General features: G+C 43.5%; 1 protein-coding gene across 1 annotated transcript in view; it reads left to right on the plus strand.

Moving 5' to 3' along the window:
* The window catches only part of HECW1 (HECT, C2 and WW domain containing E3 ubiquitin protein ligase 1), a 263731-nt gene that overhangs the window by 145650 nt on the left and 97528 nt on the right, over positions 1-20553 (plus strand). The window contains exons 9-12 of the mRNA XM_007446985.1: positions 3499-3600; positions 8545-8695; positions 16227-16369; positions 18449-18570. Coding sequence (XP_007447047.1) covers positions 3499-3600; positions 8545-8695; positions 16227-16369; positions 18449-18570 — 518 coding nt within the window. The remainder of the gene's footprint in view (positions 1-3498; positions 3601-8544; positions 8696-16226; positions 16370-18448; positions 18571-20553) is intronic.

Below are 20553 nucleotides of genomic sequence, written 5' to 3' on the forward strand. Positions count from 1 at the left end.
TTCAGCAGTAGATCTGTGTGGAAGGAACTCAATAATTACAATAGAATTACAAATAAGTATATTACAAGGAGTTTAGGGGATACACCCATACAATGGCACAACTCGGAGCTGCCAGGGATGTTTAGACCAAAGTTCAGCAAATTTTTTCTGTAAAGGGCCAGGTGGTAAAACTTTTAGGCTTTGTTGGTCAAGAGGCAAAATCAAAAAACTCTTCTCACGCAAGGGGTATTTTTAAAAACAGTTTTACCTTTAGAAGTATAATAACCATTCTTAGCCCAGAGCCATACAAAAACAAGGTTGGATTCGGAGTTTGTCAACCCGTTGTAGCCAATGGGTATACTTTGACCGCCATGTTGGGAGACAGTCCACACATGGGTAATTGAAAATTGACTCAGTATACACTGATATAAAAGCATGTTTAACAACAACAAAAAAAAGACACTGCCCATGCCTTTGAGGGCCTAACAGTCCAGCAGGGGGAAGCCATCCCCTTAACTGAAAGGACAGGAAAGTGTTTCAGGGCCATAGTGGAAGTCTGTGTTTGTAAAGAAATTTCTAGCTTCCTGAATTTTTGGCAGATTGTAAACTCGGAAAAAGTTAAGAAGCACCTACATGCTTCACTGTGGTGGTTACCAAGGGCAACGTGAGGATTCCTGGGAAGGACAGTTGATCTCAGGAAAGCTGTGCGTACCTTGGCATGTGACATTCTCCAGCCACTTCTTCTCTCCCTTGGTAGTGCGTCCCCGGGGCTAATGGGATCGGCGTGGCAGATCTGTCCCCTACTGACCACCATGTTTCCAAGGGCATCTGCTCAAAGAAAGCACATGTGCCTGATTATATGCATGTGCGCCCTCTTCTCCCATAAGAGTCTCTGCTGCCCCCTCACGGTAACTTTGAAGATTGCAAATTCTTGCCCAAGGTTAGCCAAAGTAGATGTGCTATATACATGCCCCCGCAGATGAGTCTGCAGCAGTTTGTGGAGGATGTCTTCTTTATCTACTTTTTGCTGCTTTTCCCTCCATAAAAACCGTTTCTTTTAAATCTCAACATAAAATGGTTTTTTAAAACCTGCCGATCAAATGAAAAAAGTAACATAATATGATTATGAGCTCAGCCCTGCCATCAGGCTCCCCTGGGTTTATATTCAGTCCCTCTCACTTCCCAGCCATGACACCTTAGCCAAGTTACCTAACTGCTCCAAGCCTCACGTGTAAAATGGGTACAAATATAGAACGTACCCTAAGGGGTTATCGGAAAGGTTCAATGAGGTGATTCGTATGAAGCGCCCAGCTTCTCACTGAGTGAGGGTTCCTCCAGGTAGATGAGCAGCCAGGCTCCCTTTTAAATTAGAATGGGCTTCCTTCTCAGAAGGTCTAGCAGGTCTCACACTTGCTTTGTGTTTGAGGTGAAGGGGTTGGTGTGGAGCCGCGGCCCCTGGCAGAACAGAATTGCTTGCTTCCTCTGTGCGCTCCATTCATTCCGTTGGCTGAGATGCATCAGTCACATCATTGCGTTTGCTTGGGGTTCACAGGCAGGTGGGGTCAGCTCCATTAACTCCAGCAAGCAACAATATTATGTTTCCACTAGCCTGGAGGAGTAATTAACCTGACTGGTTGAATTAATTATGATGAGGTAAGTTTGTTGTTGTTCTTTTTTTTGAAGAAACTAAATTAAAAATGCAGCAGCTGGTGACATAACAACTGTACCATTGTTTTTTTAGTTTCTGACACTAAACATATATAAAGACAAACGTGAGTGTGGTATCCACTAAATTCAGAGCCCAGCTTTGAAACAGGAGTCAGTTTGCAAGGAGCTATGTGCCGGCATGAGGGGCACCTTCATTGACTTTCCTTAGTCTCCAGGGACCCCAAGAATTTCAGTCACACACCAGAGTTTGCACAAGAAATAATGTTACATATTTAACATTTAAAAGGACGCTTTGTTCCTGAATACATCCCTGTTTTTGTTTTCCAGTTAGCTCTAGGAATCAAATGGCTAAATTAAATCCATCTAACTTCCTTCCTAGCTAATTTCTTTTATGTTTTTAAATCAGTTCTGTGGATCTAGAGTGAGAAGAAATAAGCATCCTTTCCATGTATGGACATTCTGGGGAATATTTTTGAAATTTGAGGTCCCACGAAGATCTTAACCACTGTTTTTCACAGTTTCTCTCTTTTTGGCCCAAGGAATAATGGAACGCTTGGTATTTGCATCAGCCATGGAGGGCAGAGGAAGGAAAAGGCCCGACCTTTGTCCTCTGGCCAAAAGGGGCTACTGTGAGAAATCCAGGGTGGTGTTAGTGGGGGGTTACCAGTCTGAGAGCTATCTCGTGGCCTGGGCCCTTCTAGCTCCCTAGAGATCAAAATCAATTGCCTCTGATCATGTGACCCAAACAGCTGGTGCTGTAGGCCTTCCATCCACATGGCCAGTCTACAGGCAGTGTTACCAGGACCTGAGGACATCGTGAAATAGGAACTGCATTGTACAACATTGTTCAGTTCATCATAAGTCTGCCTGAGAGTAATATTAGCTGTGTCTGTTATAATTGAGGGTGCGCATTCTGTGGATATGTTTATTTCTAAAATTTCTCCATGTCTGTCTTTCTTCTTCCGTCTATCCCACTTCTGTGTTTCAAGTTTTCCTGTCTCGGTCTTCCTGCCTCTTATCTACTTCCTTCGTCTCTTGTCTTTTTCCAGAACACCCTGGCTTATCAGATTCTTCCTCAGAATAATCTGGAACAATCACGAGATGCCATAGCTCCTTGGCTCTGTACCCCAGCCCCTAGCTTTCCTACTACAAGAAGTTACCTTCTCGGCCCATTAGTTCCTTAACCCCATCTCAGAAAGGCACCAGCTGAGAGTTTCATTCCAAACACAAAATCTCTGAAAGATGGCCTCTGGGTAGCCCTCCGATGAAACCTATGCAAACAAGGAGCTGTCATTTTGCACAGATCCCTTGAACTTTTATGAGACCTTATAAATGCTGCCCTTCCCTCCAAAAGTCCTATTTCTTTTCCTGGGCTAAACTCAGGCTCTGCTCATTTTCTCTTGTGTCCCTTTCTGATGCTGCCTTCCCCTCAAGAAAATTCAGGTGGTTACAGAATCAGACCCCAATCCTACCTATTGATCTTTTGCGGTACAGATCACAGCCATGGAGTGTTTGGCTGTTTTTTTCGAGTTTCTTAAAAAATATAGTTCCCTCTATTCACTGGCTCATGAATGACTCTGTATGTAGCAAACTGACACATAAAAAAATCAATTGCCTGCTCTTTTTTTTTTTTTAATTTAATTTTATTTTTTCGTACAGCAGGTTCTTATTAGTTATCCATTTTATACATATTAGTGTATATATATATATATATATATGTCAATCCCAATCTCCCCAATTGCACACTCTTTGGGGTTTTTTCTTGCAGTAGTTTGTTTTACAGTCATGCTTTTTTGCTGACGTTGCCATGGCAATGAATGAATCTGAATGTCTCGACTATCTTGTCCGTAGGTGAATGTCCTATACTCCATAATTCCCAGCCAGTAAGCCAGCTTCCTTCCTTGAGGCCTGAACATCATCACTACCCAACAATCGATGAGCCTCTTCCACCAAGTAAGCTTTAGTTTTGAAAATCTATGTTCATAACTTCCCATCAAGTCTAAGCAGGTCAGTATGAACTTTGTATATAAACATCCAAACTCTTCCTCCACTCCATACCTCACACTGTGATCAAAACCCAATATGGCTCCTACCATAGAAATTGCTTGGTTGGTTGGTTTTTTGTCGTATGGTTTCAGGATGTGATCTTAATGAGAAAACCCAGTATTTTCAGCACCCTTCAACTTCTGAAATGGAGAGCATTTCTTTACAAGACTTGACTAGGCCTTGCAAACTGTTCATGACCCTTAATTCGCAAATTTTACTATATTATATTTAAAAGTTTGCAGTTCAAGATGGAATAATCCTATTATTCTCCATGGGACCTTTTATGGTTCAAGCATCTCCACGTAATAAAACATTTCAACCCATCAGGACCCATGAACTTGCATTTTCCTTACTCTAATTTGCACCAATAGGTGACAGCCTCAAATTTTTTCTGTAGTTCTTAGAGGTTTCCAGGCAAAATATCATCTTTAGGGATAGAATTCAATAGCACATTCTCCTGGTAACTGTAATGTGTAATTAATAATTATCTAACTGGTCATTTGAACTTGGGAAAATCAATCTCAGTGACTCAGTTTTCTTAGTTGTAAAGTAAAGCTTTAATTTTCTCATCTGCTAAATGCTAGATTTGGACTAGGTAGTCTCTAGATATCATTCCAGTGTAATTTACCCTTATAATATTCCCTTATATATAACATTTGTAAGAAGGAAATGACACCCCAGACATTAAATATTCACTTAGCATCAGATATGTTCATGAATTCTAGAACATCCCTGTTTTGGTTTGGGCTTATTTTTCAAGCAAAGATAACCTTTAAAATTTGATAACTTTTACAACTGCAAGATCTTTCCAGGATGCAAAGAATCAGTGTTTCTTTCCATTCTTTTGCCTGTGCTTACATTAAGCCATTACAGTTTTGAAAGAAGAAAGGTTTATTCCTTAATTCATCTATTCTTGGCAATGTGATATATTTTACATTTACACCATTCTTCTATTCAATTGTAATTTATCAGTGATAAACACTGTCTCTAATATGTAGAATAACTTAAAGGAGTACCACATTTGTTTGGAGAGACCAAGACAAACATTATGTTCTTTAACTTTGGATGCCTGATTTCTTCCTTTATACATTGATTTATGGATATTCCATAAATGAATAGTAAAATTTCAGTGTCACTGAAGGTACTTCCTACTTAGAAAAATACCTATAGCATGTTCTCTCCAAGAAAGGAACGTTTTCCCCACAACAAGGAAACCTATCAGTGGGTGTGTACATGAACTGACCCTCAATCCATGCAAGAGTAATAACTAGTTATACAAACAGATATTATAGATAATTGAATATAATATATTCTGTTTTAAAGAATTGCTTTATATAAGCTGCTTTTGATAATGAAATAAATTTCTTCCAGATAGGTTTCAATTTTCTGTCCATGTGACACTGAAAAATATTAGAAAAGTTGGTAGTGAAGCTAACAACTGAATTTTCTTAATCTCACATAGTACATGGATGACTCCATCAGATAGTTATTCATTGAATAAGTGTTTATTGGATGCTTAGTCTATGCAAGGTACTGTTCTAGGTAAGCAAAAAAGACAAAGATCCCTGCCCTCAAGGAGCTTACAGTCTAGGCTGGTAGAGACAGATAATAAACAATAAAAAGAATAAATGAAGAAACAGTGCAGCACATTAGATGGTCTTAAGTGCTGTGGAAAAACAAGAGCAGAGCAGGGTAAGGGGAATCTGGAGCATGTGGTGGTGGCTGGTTTGCCATTTTAAATAGGGTGGTCGGGTACACTTCGCTGACGAGGCAACATTTGAAGCTAGACTTAGAAGTGGTAAGAAGGTTATCCACCCAAGTATTGGGAAAGAAGAGCTTTCTGAGCAAACAGAGCGGCCTGCCTGGTGGGTTTGAGAAACAGCAAGAAGGTCAGCGTGTCTGGATGGAGCAGGTTTGGGAGCGAGGAAGCAGCAGGAAGAGGTCCGTCTTTCGGGGGCCCAGATCCCCTAGGGCCTTGTAGACCACTTAAGGGTTTTGGCTTTTACTGTGGATGAAAGGGGGACGTTGTAGGTTTTTGAGCAGAGACGTGACATTGCCTAACTTAGGACTTAAAAGGTTTTCTGTGTTGGCATCAGATTGTGAGGAGGAAAAATAGAAGGCTGAGACCCAACATAAGGTTCTTGCAGGTGAGAAACAGTGGTGGCTTGAGCTGGTGGGGAGCAGAGGACGTGGTGAGAAGTGGTCAGATTCTGGCCAGATATATTGTGGGTAGATTTGCTGAAAGATTGGATGTGATGTGTGAGATACAGAGAAGGGTCAAGAATGACCTCAAGAGTCTTAACCTGGAAGGATGGAGCTTCCTTTAACTGAGAAAGGAAGAGAAGGCTGCAGATAGAGCAGGTTTGGGTGGGAATGAGCTGAAGCTTGGTTTTGATCGTGTTATATTTGAGATGTCATCCAGGTATCAGTGTCGAGAAGACAGTGAGATGCAACCGAAGTTCAGGATAAAGGTCTAAACTACAAACGTGGTGTTGCACTTGTTAACGTAAAAGTACAAATTTACAGGCTTTTCTTGGTATAATAATTAAAATAGGATACATCATTAGGCTCTACATTGTTCTTAGACTTCATGGAAAATATATAGTTTAATATCTGAAAAGGCTCCCCAGCCACAAATGAATCGACACACATGAATAACTCTAACTGTCCCAAGGTCATCCTTGGTAAAGGTATCATTTTCAGGAGTCTGTTTTGGCATCACAGGGCCAAGTCCATCGGACATGCTGAGGCCTGAAGTTCCATCCGGAACATGTTTTCTTTATGCAATACTATTTATACAGTATGTGAAAGCAAGTTCTTTACAAAGCAACCCAGAAAACAGACTTATAATCTCTAATTGCGCTTAGCTATTATTTTCTGATTATTTACAAGAGTTTTAATTAGCACTCTGCCTTCCAGGTAGTTAATGTATTGACAAGAGGGCCTAACTGTCTGGCTTGCCATTCTTTTCTGTGAGTGCCTTGGAAATATTGAAACTCATAGAGAGAAATTATTATTATCACTGCACCATACTTGAGTTATTTTCCTTGGAGAATCTATGAGACTGGAGGCTTGTCTTTGAAGGAATCCTTCCTTTACTGTGGGCACCTGGAGGGCAGGGATGTGTGTTAGTCAGCAATGTGTCCTCAGGACCTGGCATGGTCTCTAGTTCATAGTACAAGGAGGAGGAGTTCAACTGAATTGAGTAACACGATACTCTTCAAAGATTAATGCTCATTCTTTGTTGGATGACAGTCATGTTGGGTTCAAGAAAAAACAAAAAAAGCCCAGTTGCTGCTAGTTTGGAAATCACTGAAATTTTTTAATGTTTCGCTCGAGATTAATTACCTAGTAGTTACACAAATATACAATTTCATCAATGAGCTAATTAACATTTACAACTAACAGTTGACAACTGGATCATCTAGTAGTCAATTTTAATCACAACCTTCTAGAATATATTTATACAATCTGACCACTTTTTTTTTCTTCAGTTTGTCTTATAAGTTGAATTTGGTGTTTTCTGGTATTTTTAGTTTTCCTTGGGCATTATTTGGCAATCCCTCAGGTAAATGTCAGACATAAGCCATAATGTTCTCAAACAGCTTGAACCACACACATATCAAACCATAACTATACCAAATATATTGAGTTTTTCCTTTTAAAAACAATTGGGAGTTGCTATGTCATTACCTGAATGATACTTTTTCAATAGAATTGTTAAACGTCTTACCTACTCCCAAAAGCTATGAGTTTTCTCACTTAAAAGCCTGAATGGTTTTCCTCATTTGCAGTCATTTTTGCTTTTTCTTCTTTAGTCTAACGTATTTTTCAGCATAACTTTATCATGAAGCTGTTATTTCCACCACAGTTTTACGTGTGGAACCTAAAAGCTTTGCGCATCTCTGTACAGCAGACATTTCTCATCTTTGTTAAGCTCAGGTGTGTACATATGACTTCCAGCTCTCTCAGTTTTGAGCACTTTTTCATCCTATCACCCCAGCCCAGCTCCTACATTCATCATGGACTGTATCATCTATGCTTCCACCTTTTAGTTTGTTGCTGTTGCTTAAATTTGAGAAGTAAAGGAATTTAGCTTTATCTTGGGCTCCCTCTAACTGTTTGGGATAGTTATTTATCAACAGAGAGATACTTCAAAGCTAGTTAATAGTCGTGATTGGTTTCGTTTTGGTCCAGGGATATTTGGCAGCCACAGGTGGGTTGAACATACACTGTGAATTCACAACTCTAAGTATTGAATGTGTCCATTCTTTCTCTCAAGAGGAATGGCAATCAATTAAGGCTGCTAAGTATTAGATAGAGGTTATATGAAGCTGCACATACATACAGTGCATTTTAGAACTGTAGTCAAACCTGGTTTTAATATGAGGGCCATTATTCCCTTCTGAGCAGCCATCCTCCATCAAATTTAGCAAAGAAAGGATTTTTCCAGCATCAGAGTGTCAGCTGTCACCGGAGGACATTTCCAGTCTTCCAGCTGTCATTTGAGTAGCCAAGAAAATTGACAAGACGGAATTTTTTAAGGAAGGAAATAAACATTCCATTTTCTCTTTAGAAATTGTTAGAATTTTAACACAGGTCATACCTGAGTATCCACAGTTACTGTTTAAAATGGCCCAGCAGAGAATCTGAGTCCCATGGGCTCTTTCCTGGAATGCCAACTCCATACCAATGCCTCAGAGGTCACCCAGGTGTTCTGGGCAATGCTTGGTCTTCAGCAAGTCACCAGTGGGTGAGTTCTAACTGCAAAAGACCTGGAAGTGGTGTCTGTTTCACATGGATCTGTAGTTTGTCCTTGATTTTTCTTTTTGCCTTTTCGTCATGCACTAGACTGGGAAGCTCGCATTGACAGCCACGGGCGGGTCTTTTATGTGGACCACGTGAACCGCACGACCACCTGGCAGCGTCCCACATCAGCAGCCACCCCTGACGGGATGCGGAGATCCGGGTCCATCCAGCAGATGGAGCAACTGAACAGGCGGTGGGTGATCTGCATGCGGTGAGCCCCTATAAAGCAGTGAAAGGAGAAGGGCAGCTAAAGAAACCCCCTTTTATACTTTCCTGCTCAGATTGTATGAGGAAACTGCAAAGCAATTAACCCATTCATAGTTAGTACCTGGAAAGCTAGATTTAAAATTTGGTGAGGAGACAAGCTAAGCCTAAGTGTCATTTAAAGATGGGGAATCCTCTTGACGGCCCAGGCTCGAACACAGGTGTTCTTAGCCAAGGGCGCATGGACCACCCCCACCCAGGTATTCACTGAGGGTGTCAGTGTTCCAGGAACCATCCAGAAACTATATGCAAAATTATACATGGATGCACATTTATCTACCAGACTCATACATATCTGTCATAAGATTCTCAAACAGGTCCAGAGCCCAAACAGTTTGAAAACATTCCAAGGATAGGTTCAACAGAATACTAAAAGCTGCCTGGAGAAAAAGCTGTCTCATAAATCTCTATATTCATGCCTACCCTGGTCCCATAATTGCTGTATACTCAGAAATATACATTCTTAAAAAGCTTTCATCATAGAAAGAGAAACATTTAAAGATACTTTTTGAGAATTGTTTTGTCTAAAACCTAGACCCCTTACTAGTTTTTAGTAAGTATGTAAAGATGTCATTTTGTTTTCAACATGCAGATGAAACCCTAAACAGCACCTCTCCCGTGCCCTAAGCTAGTACGAGCATCATACCCAATATCTTGCTTCTTTAAGAACAGGGCTGTGGCTTTTAGATACTTTTAGTAGCCAGGAATACAGACTGCAGGCCCAGCTTCATTTGTATTCACATGACGTCTTGCTAGTATAAAATAAAGGAAAAAGGTGGAGAGGGACTAAAAAGAATAACTAACTGGGTTTGGGGGACACAGCTATTGATAACAAATATCCTTTGAGAGTTAACTGTAGCCTCCAGAAAAAAAAAAAGTAGACAATTCAATCCTATTAAAATTACACAGAAACAAAAAATTGAACTTCTGGTTACTGTTGTTGTAGAGAGAGAAGGATGCTTTAGGTGAAAATCACCAGGGGTTCTTTTATTGCTTGAGCATTTGGAAGACATTTGCTTTCCATTTTTCCCCATCAGTACCTGAGTGTTCAAGTCATTAATAAGAACCATAATGGGTTTTCATTGGCAGTGTATTTCTCCAGTCATTCCCACAGAAAGAAAGCATATAACAGGGAAGAACATATTAAATATAAATGCACCAAAATCCATGGGAGTGTCCTTTCATGGTGATTGCAACAAGACTCCTACAACTAAAAATGCAAAGGACACAGCAAGCTCATTTTACATAGAGACTGTTTTCAGATGCCATAGGCAGAAATAGCCTCAAGGTCTGTCTTGCCAGACAGATAAGCTGAAATAATTTACCCGACTAAGAAACACGGAGAGCAGCATCAGTCTATATCTACAAGAGGTGTAGTTTGAACACTAAAACAAAACAGTGAACCAGAAGCAGAGGTAAACACCTTGACCCGTGACATAAAAATCCTTGGAAGTTCGTTCACGATGTTCAGGTTGTATAATATAAAAATGAGGCCAAATCCATCCTGAACCAGGCCTCTAGAGAAATGTGCAGGCTTTGATGTGTAAACCCCTTTGTCCTCCAGTGGAGCTGAACATGCTGAGAGAGACCAGACTTTGCTGAATAGCAAGTTGTATTTGCTGCATCCATGTGGACAGATAAAAAGAAAAGGAACTGAGCGATTTGAGAAAGTGCTTATTTCTTGTGAAAAATCCTGCCTAGGGAAGGTCAGATAGCCTTCAGATAAGTATTCAGGCTCTTCAATGCTTATTTTAACCTATTGCTTTCAAGCGTTTAAAGTTTTCCAGTGATTTGGCCTGATAATGGCAGCCACAGAAGGTATACTGTCAGTCTTTTATCCATCGCAGATGTGATCACACACAGCGGGGCATGTGTTTGGTTAGCAGGAGAAATTTACACTCATCGCCTTCTCACAGCAAGATGGAACTATTTCTCAGTGTTGCAAGAAGGAGTTTCTCTTGACTCCTGACAGGGTGATTGTGAAAGGCAAATGTGTTTATGCAAGGAGACGCACACTGCGAAATGCGGAATGGACAAAGTAGTGTGCGGTGACCACATTCCCTCGACCACCCCCTAAGTGGCCTTTGTGGCTTTGCCACACGCTTCCACTGCAGGAAAGTCCCTCATTGCGTGCCTTCCACCTGGCATTCATCTCCATCCTGCAAAAGCCCAACCCAAATGTCACATGGTCCCTGGAACCTCCCCAGAGCTCTCCGCACAGAGCCAGTGGCCACCTCCTCTGCAGCCCCATGACTGATGGCCCATCATGCCTGCCACCGGTAACTGTCCTTACCTTCTTTCTCATTCTTCTGTGTCCCTCATCCCGGTGCCTGGATGGGGCCAGAGTTTACCAGGACTCAGTACAAGACCATTTCCCGAGTTCATATTCCTACACGTTCAAAATATCCTGAACAAACTAACTCTACCTTCTTCGCAAACATTTACTGAGGAAACCGAAAATATAAATACATAGTCTCATTTTAAGTCATCAACTCAAGTTTGATGTTTTACTTATTTGGATAAAATTATTATACTATTGAGAAATGCAAGTTTTAAATAAGCAGAAAAAGGCTTATAATCCTACTGCCCGAAGGATTAGCTTTTTTTAAAAAATTAACTATCTTCAAATTTCATATGCACAGTCCTTATACAGCTATAATGATAGTATAGCTTTATATTCATTTTTCACTTCTTACATTACAAGCATTTTCATATTGCTACATAGTCTTAAGATTATCACGTAAATGATGGTATTCCAATGAACAGATATAATTTATTTAATTTGACATATTGTTGGATGTTTCACTTATTGCTTTTAATCACTATTTTGGATAAGGCCCAAGTGTATGTAAAATATTAGGATTGTCTTGGAGTGTTTCTTTAGGGTTATATTCCCAGAAGAGCAGGCCAAGAGAGATCTGTGTGGTTTTGGTATTTGATAGCAATGCTTAAAGGTTTTCTAAAGTGTGTTTCTACGGATTTACTTTGCTAGCAGCAATACCTTGCCTTCCATCTCATCTTTTGGTGGGTTTTTGCTGACTTAAGTGATTCTCCTCGTGTTTTGGTGCTTCTTACGTTTCACTTCTTGGAGGGAAGGCCAACTTCTGTTTTCATGAGCTTTTCTTTTCCCAATTTTAGCTTCTCCCGTGAGAATTGTCTGTTCCTATAGGCTTTGTTTGTTTGGTTTGGTTCAGTTCCGTTTGGTTTTGGAAGGTTTCTTTATTTCTGGTTTGGTTTTGTGTGTGTTCCTCTGTGTGTCCCTTTGCAAATTAGACATTCCAGCTGACTTCCTTACCAATTTCCATAAACCCTATATAATATAAATATTTAACCTTTTTCTGCAAAAAAATAAAGTGTGAGGGGGGACACTGAAGGATGATTTTTTAAATTTTATTTATTTATTTATTTATTTATTTATTTATTTATTTATGTGTTGGGCCTTCGTTTCTGTGCGCGGGCTTTCTCTAGTTGCGGCGAGCAGGGGCCACTCTTCATCGCGTTGCGCGAGCCTCTCACTGTCACGGCCTCTCGTTGCGGAGCACAGGCTCCAGACGCGCAGGCTCAGTAGTTGTGGCTCACGGGCCTAGTTGCTCCACGGCATGTGGGATCTTCCCAGACCGGGGCTCGAACCCGTGTCCCCTGCATCGGCAGGCGGACTCTCAACCACTGTGCCACCAGGGAAGCCCCTGAAGGATAATTTTTGATGAAATCGAAGAGAACCAACTCTCTGACCCCCTCTCTCATCTTTAGAGCAAAGAGAGCCTCTGAGGCTGCAGCCCTGCCCTTGCTGGGTGGTCCTCCACCAACTGCTGTGTGTCCTGCTTCCCCAAGACTGTCCTGACTTCAGCAAAGGCCAGGGGTTGGGTCTGGCACCTGGGATTTGAGGCTGTTGACTTAGTAAGGCGTGAGATAAACCAGGTGCAACGGAGGACATGTGAAGCAGTTTGTGAAACTGCTGACATTTCCATCAAATAAAGTTATATTTCCTCGTTAAAATTCTCTTCAGGGATCGCTGCAACTTGGGAAGTAAAAGAGAGGCTACAGTGTGAGGTTTGTCTAAGCCCTTTCCAGGTATCTGTTGCTGAGTAACAAAGCACCCCAGACTTGGTGACTTAAAACAACAATAACTGATTATTATCACCATTATCCTCATGAGTATCATCCTCTCTCATGGTTCTCGTGGTTGACTGGGTTCAGTGAGACCCTTCTCTGAGTACCTCATGGTTGCAGTCAGAGGGTGGCTGGGCTGGAGACTTGCATATCTGGAGGTTGTTGCCAGCTGTCGGCTGGGATCTCAGCTGTGATTGTCAACCAGAGCACTTCCACGTGGACTTTCCATGTCGCCTGGGCTTCCTCACAGTATGGCCTCTGTGTTCCATCACAAGCTGTCACTTTCATTATTGTCTGTTAGTCCAGGTAGCCACAAGACCTTCCCAGGTTCAAGGGGAGGGGACATTGATCCTACCTCTTACTAGGAGAGTAGTCAGGTTCTGGAAGAAGCTGTGGACTGAAAATATTGTTGAGCCACTTTTGGAAAATGCAGCCTGCCTTGAGCCACTTAGGGGATCCTCCAACAGCAGCTTCCTTGGTCTTTGGCAGTCCCCCTTCCTCTCCCAGGTCAAGGTCACAAGCTTAGGCGGCTTCTCATTGGCCCACTGCGTACCCCACGTGTGGCTGCATTACTTGAGTTCCAGCAAAAAGAACATCACAGACAGACAGCCTGCACCTTCCCCACAGCCTCCCTGCTACAGGCGTGTGGAGGGGTAAATAAAAGCAAGCGTTTCTCTCTCCGATTCCTTGCTCATTCCTACCCCTTCCACATTTTCTCATAAGAGGCCTTCTCAGGAATGTTCCTACCCCTTCCACATTTTCTCATAAGAGGCCTTCTCAGCAATGCCTCCCAGTAAGTGCTGCAGGCAGAGCCATCTTCCGCCAGGTGTCAGGAGCGAGTGGCTGAGTCTCTTTAGATAAAATAAAACTTAAAGAAAGCCCCGCACCAGAGAGCCTCAAACCTAGATGTAGATAATACCACCTGAAGAACTTGTTAGAAATGCAGATTTCAATTTTGCCTCAATTTCTGTAATTATAATAATCACCCAGTTGATTCTCTGGCAAGTGGTCTGGAGACCACACTTGAGAACAAAACTCCTCTTTATTTTTTATTTTTTTATTTTTTTTATTTTTTGGCCGGGTGGAACGTAGGATCTTAGTTCCCCGACCAGGGACCGAACCTGTGCCCCCTGAAGTGGAAGCGTGGAGTCCTAACCCCTGAACCGCCAGGGAAGTCCCCAAAACTCCTCTCTAAAGGTCAAGGAGAGGTCACTAGTCTTCAGACTCCCTGCCATGGAAGGCCTTGTCCGTGTAATAATACGTTCCCCATGCCCCCACCTTGGATTGCACATGGCGACCTGGCTACTCGCTGCTCCCCGGAGGCTCCCTCCTCTTCACGCCTCCTCCCCCACTCCCACTTCACCTCTCTGAGCGCAAGACCCATACAGCAACGCCCCCCTGGCTATTGTCACTTGTGTGACCTCAAGGACCTCCAGGTCAACATGTCCATATCCACACTAAAATCTTCCCACCAACCTGCCCGTCCTACATGCTCTTCATCAGTACCGGCACCTCCAGCCACCTGCTCTAAGCAGGCGCCTCGAACTTCACAGTTGTCTCCTCTGTCTTCCCCAACCTCCATACCCAGTCAGGTCCCAAATTCTGTTGAGTCTACATGTAAAGTTATTACAAACTCTGCCACTAAAGGTCTCGTCAGTCTGACAGCTTCCCTCAATCCTGCTGTGCCGTGAGGAAAAGGGAAGCGGAATTCCTGTCCTGTGCCCTGGTGGGGCCCAGAGACAGCAGGCAAAGTCAAGGTCATTTAGGTAGGAGGAAGAGGGGCTACAAAGAGTGAAGGAAGCAAAGCAGAGCAAAAAAGAACAAGACAGCTGGACACCTGCCTACAAAACACCATGTGAATTAGGCAGGGAGGTTTAGGAAATTTCTGTGAGTGTTTTGTGGGCAGATATAGGTGATCTTAGTATCCCTACAGGATGTGGGTGTCCCCTGCCCCCAGCAGCATCCTTAGACCCCAGCTTTTTCCACCACCCCTGCCTGGTTCCAGGCTTCTGCATCTCCAGCCTGGAGCGATGCAGTAGTTCTCAGCTGCTCTCCCCGACTCCAGGGCCTTCTCCTCTCGCGCCCTCCACACAGGTGGGGGTCAGTGTAGAGCTGGACGTGCCTCTCTCTTCCAGCAGCTGCTCAGCCCCTACAGTGACGGTTCTCAGAGTTGGTCCCCGGACCAGCAGCAAAAACTGCATCACCTGGGAACTAGTCAGAAATGCACATTCTTGCCTCCCCCACCCCATCCCTGGACCTGCTGAATCAGAGAGACGCTGGGGATGGGGCTCGGCAGCCCTGTGTTTTCACAGGCCCTGTAGGTGATCCTGATGCAGCTCAAGTTGGAGGACCTGGGCCTAGAGAAAAACATTCCAGCCGCCGCTGAGCACCTGCTAGGCGCTCCCTGCCACCCCTGCTGGTTCCCCGGCACTGCCCAAGGCCCACACATCCTGACGCCACCACCAGCCTTCTCGGAGTTCTCCCAGCTGAAGCCTTTTGCACACGTCATTTCCTCCGTGTACCTTCCCTACAAGCTCCCCGACACGTCATACTCTGACTTCAGGACGCATGTGCCTTGGGTGTTTCCTCGTCTCTGTCCACACCTCTTACACACCTAGGGCAGCTTGTTCACCTCACTAGAGTCATGGTTTATGTGCATTTCCCATCTTTGTTCTGTCCTGACCGTGAGGGTTCAGAGGGCGAGATCGCGTTCCAGTCTTCTCTTTGGTCAGAAAGTCCAGCGCAGAGCCAGACAAAGCCAGGAAAAGTCAGTAAATATTTAGTAAGCACCTGGTTAGGCAACTGACTGGCCAACTGACTGACTGATTCCCCAACTTGGAAAGAAAAATCAAAGGAGCCTTCAAATAAGCAGAAAGCATTTATTTGTCTGCCAGTGTGTTTTTAGCATGTAACCTTTGCACACCCCTTGCCAGTCCTGTCAGTTACCTGCTAAATAAAAACAAGTGAGTAGAACTTTTATTTTAGTTTAGTTTGTCACCATCAGGGATAGTTGCTTTGATATCTCAGCTGTAATATTTTAAGTTCCTTCCCATACCATTATTTTAGATTTAGCCTAATTTCATTTAATGCAGGGTGATTTTTTTTGAAGTCACCATACTTGAAACTCATCACAGCTTACAAAACAAAAAGAAATCAAATCATCCAGAGATACTTGTAGTGTTAATTGTCTTGGGTATCTTGTGGGGATTTTGAGCATTTCTTTCCTGACGTTTCTTGACCTCCAGGACAATTCTTTACTGATTTCCCCACTTATCTGATTCAGAGCATCAGCCCCTCAACAAGCCATCAAACCAAAGTTAACTCCTGTCTTTGCACTTTCTGACACAAAGGTACCAAAATATTCAGCGAACCATTGCTACAGAGAGGCCTGAGGAAGATTCTGGCAGCCAAAGTTGTGAGCAGGTCCCAGCAGGAGGCAGCGGAGGAGGTGGCGGGAGTGATTCAGAGGCTGAATCTTCTCAGTCGAGCACAGGTATGCAGGATGGGCCCAGACTCCTGGGATGCGGATGGGGTAAGGAAAGCGGGGCGTGGGCGAGGGCCAGCGGGAGAAAGAGGCTTGGCACCAGCAGGGTAAAACAGACACAAGTTTCCCACCAGGAACGTAAAGGGAAAGTGGATTCACAGTGAAGAGACCTTGCATCTATGCATCAAGGCAATTTTTGGTTTTGGTGGCTTAATCATTTCTTATTAAGTAAATTTATTTGTTGGTGTCCTAAGGATGTTTTCCACTTATAAATAAAACATGCAATAAGAATTCATGGCCTGCTTCCAAGGAGCCACATGACAACAATAGGAAAAAGACTTGTTTGCATTTAGAATAAAATACACAGCAGAAACTAACACAACATTGTAAAGCTATTATGCTCCAATAAAGATGTTTTTGAAAAAAATAGGAAATAGTAAAAAAAAATTTTTTTTTAGAGAATGAAATACAATCTCCCCCGAGGGAGGAACCTGGGAGTAAAGAGAACCGGCAGGCTTACGATTATACATGGCCGGCTGGGAGCATTTTTTAGCAAATACCATAAGCATCCACAGGGGGGGGGTCTGGTGTTCATTTCTTTGAATCTGCCTGAGTGGAACTCAGATGAGAATATTCAAAAGGCGTTAAGAGATTGACTTCTTTTTTTAACTGGAGTAGAGTTGATTTACAATGTTGTGTTAGTTTCAGGTGTACAGCAAAGGGATTCGGTTATACATATATATTCTTTTTCAGACTCTTTTTCATTATAGGCTATTACAAGATATTGTATATAGTTCTCTGTGCTATACAGTAGGTCCTTGTTGGTTATCTATTTTATATATAGTAGTGTGTATCTGTTAATCCCCAAATTCCTAATTTATCCCCTCCCTTCCTTTCCCCTTTGGTAACCATAAGATTGTTTTCTCTGAAGAGATTGGCTTCTGCTTTTTATACCTGTAATAGCGTAAGATTATTACTGTAACATCCTAATAATCCAGTTTCTTTTTGAATTGGGTAAACGATGGCAGATTGACGGCTCTAGAACATTCGGAGCAAACAGCCATGTGCTTCCTGTACTGCCAGGTCTCAGCTCTCTCTGCAAAAGCAGAGAGAGTGGACATTCTCACGCCCTCTTTTAAATATGTATGTGCACAGTTCCACCAACTATTTTAATTGCCTCCATTCTATTCATTTTATCAGATATACTAACTAAACTGACTAGTTTATGTATTTCTATTATTAATTTCTATTAATCTCTGAGAGAGATGTAGTGAAGTGATGGAGTAATTAGAAACATGAGGAAAAAGGAACAGAAAATTTCTTTCTGGGTTTGGTATCGGATCCGGTGGCATTTGCTGTTTAACAAGCCATCCAAAGCTTAAGTTCACAGCCATGCATTTAGCCCCCAATCCTGCAGGTGGGCAACTTGAGCTGAGCCCTGCTGGGTGGTTCCTCAGGCCACTGGGCTCACACCTGCATCCTTGGTCAGCTGTGGAATTGGCTGCAAGCTGGCTGGCCTGATGTGGCCTCAGCCGGGGCGGCTTGTCCCCACTCCCCATGGCTTTTCATCTTGCACAGACTGTTCTCGTGTTGAGGGAGAGAAAGTGGGGACCCACAGGCCTCTCAAAACCCTGGCTCAGAACCTCTGGCAAATTCTGTTGGTTAAAGCAAGGCACAAGGCCAGCTCGATTCAACAGGGTTGCAAAGTTCCATACCAATGGGCATGCAAGGAGGGGAAGAATTGTGGTCCTTTCTGCAAACAAATTCTCATAGCTATGGTGAGCAACTTATAAAGAAAGTAAGAAAAAAGTCATTGGGATAAAAGGGATGAGGTATTCAAGGACTTGATCCTAACTGAAGTTGTACAGGAACACTCCTAGGAAATAATGATTCTTAACTGACAGACACCGAGTGATAGGACACCTGGCCCTATCACTGCGACGGCTGGTCAGATCACTGTTCAAAACAACAGTCCTCTCCAGCTGTGCAGGTGAAAGCCTGTGGGCTGCTGGTGCCACAAGAGAGAAGTCCTCTATTTGAAACCATCTTTTCCCAATGCCTTTAGTTGCTTTGCTTCACTTTTTCCAGATCTGAGGAGAGATGGGTCACTTTCTCCAGTGAACTCACAAAAAATCACCTTGCTGCTGCAGTCTCCAGCTGTCAAGTTCATCACCAACCCTGAGTTCTTCACTGTACTGCACGCCAATTATGTGAGTGTTCCCACACACAGAAGGGGCCTGGCCTGGCTTCCAGCAAGACCCGAAACACAACTTTACAAAGTCATTGGATAGATTAAAGAGGATGGCATTTTAACTAAGGCAAGGGAAAAAAAAAAAAAGAGAGAGAGAGAGAGAAAAGAAGAAAGATGGCTCTTTTTTGCTCTCCGTGAGTCTCCCAAAAAGGAGAAAAGCTCGATTTGGAAATACTGTAGCTTCTGTGGGTTTTTGTTAGGTTCAGATGTGTTAATATCAGTGAAAGTGATTTGGAAACAAAGATGTGTTTTTATTATTGTTAAAATTTTTAAGGAACACAATTATGAAGTTGACAGATTCCCTTCAGCCTGAATCATTTTATAAAATCACTTTCATTAAAGAAATTTTAGAATAGATAAATAACTAGGTTTCCTTTTCCTATAATTAGTTTTTCAGGTAACATGCTTAAGGTAAATTTGATGTGATTTTTATATATGTAGTTTTTTTCTTTTCTTTTTTTTTTTTTTTGGTATTGTCAAGGAAGCAATGACATTATATTACTATAGTCATTACTTTTTTCATTTGACAAATGTTTCCTGCAGTTCAGGCACAGATCTAAGTGCTGGAGTCATAAAGACAGATTAGGGTGACACCTGCTGAGCAGAAGCTCCTCATTTTGTGGAGCAACAGACGTGCAGAGATGCGTCTAACGTGACAGGACAGTGCCTGACCTCAGGGAGGAACAAGATGCTCTGGAAACACAGGGAGCGGTCCTGAGGAGGTGACCGCTGAATTCAGTCCTGAAGGTTGAAAGTGGGAGGGGCAGAGGTTCCAGGCTGCAGGAGGAAGGACTCAGCCTGGGGCTGGGTCCAGTGGGGCTGGAGTGTGGCGACAGGCAGAGGTGGGAAGAGGGCGTGGAGTGATGAGCAGCAAATTGCCTGGTACGTCACAGAAAGGAGCCTGGATCTACCTCAGTAGGCGACAGGAGCCAGCAGTCTCCGATGTTATCATCAGTTACATGATCCAGTGTTTGAGGAATTCTTTTCTCTGGCAGAACTGTGGGAAAGGGACTGAGGGGGCTAAGACCAGAGGCTGGTTCAAGCGCTCAAGTGAGCGATGATCAAGGGCTGCCCTACGGAAGGGGCTGGGAGCAGAGAAAGAATGACTCTGCTCCGGAGCTATTTCAGTCGCGCTTGGGGCCACTGTGATGGAGGGGGATGGGAGATAAGGATTCCAGAAAGTGAGTCCTCTCTGCTTCGGGCCCCTGAGTTACGTGGTCATGTCCCCAGTTAGCAGTAGTTTGATTAAGTGATGCAGGCTATGGCAGGTGAGGAGGGACCAGTTTTGAGCAGGTTATATTGGAGAAGCCTCTGGGACATCCAGTGGTTAGACCCAGAGCAGCCGCCCAGCGGTGCAGGGGGGGAGTCACGAAGGGGGGCAAGGATGCCAAGTAGTGATGCCCTCAGCACTGGGTACCAGGTGGCCCTGAGCCGGAAGGAGCCAATGCCCCAGCCTGCTCTGGCTGCGAGCAGTCTCTCCTTGAACCACACACACACCAGCCCCAGGTAGCATAAAATGCTTACTTGGCACAATGAGAAACTCGTGCAACTTTCTTCACTTCTTGTCATCCCCCAACCCCTCCACACACACATACACACACACACACACACACATACAAGTTTTTACCTAGCAAGGAGTGGCAGACCTCTGAAGGTCAGCCCTAAATCCGCAGGGAACCTTAATTAATACACCCTGCTATCAAGACAGCTAAGATGGAGCACGGGCGCACCTGTGCAGTCAGAGGAGGCAGCCGGACGGAGAGGAAGGAGATGCTCAGAGAGTCAGAGGGAGACTCGAGAGAGCAGAGCCCTGCTGGGGCGGGAGGAGGGAGGAAGGAGGAGGGCAGCTCTGAGATGCAGGGCAGGTCGACAGCGTCCAGGATGCTGAAGCAGCAGTAGAGCCAGACCGCCCGGAGGTCCGTGTGTGTTTACGGGTTGGCGG

Source organism: Lipotes vexillifer, unplaced genomic scaffold, assembly GCF_000442215.2.
Source record: "Lipotes vexillifer unplaced genomic scaffold, Lipotes_vexillifer_v1.1 scaffold1359, whole genome shotgun sequence".
NCBI classification, from domain to species: Eukaryota; Metazoa; Chordata; class Mammalia; order Artiodactyla; family Lipotidae; genus Lipotes; species Lipotes vexillifer.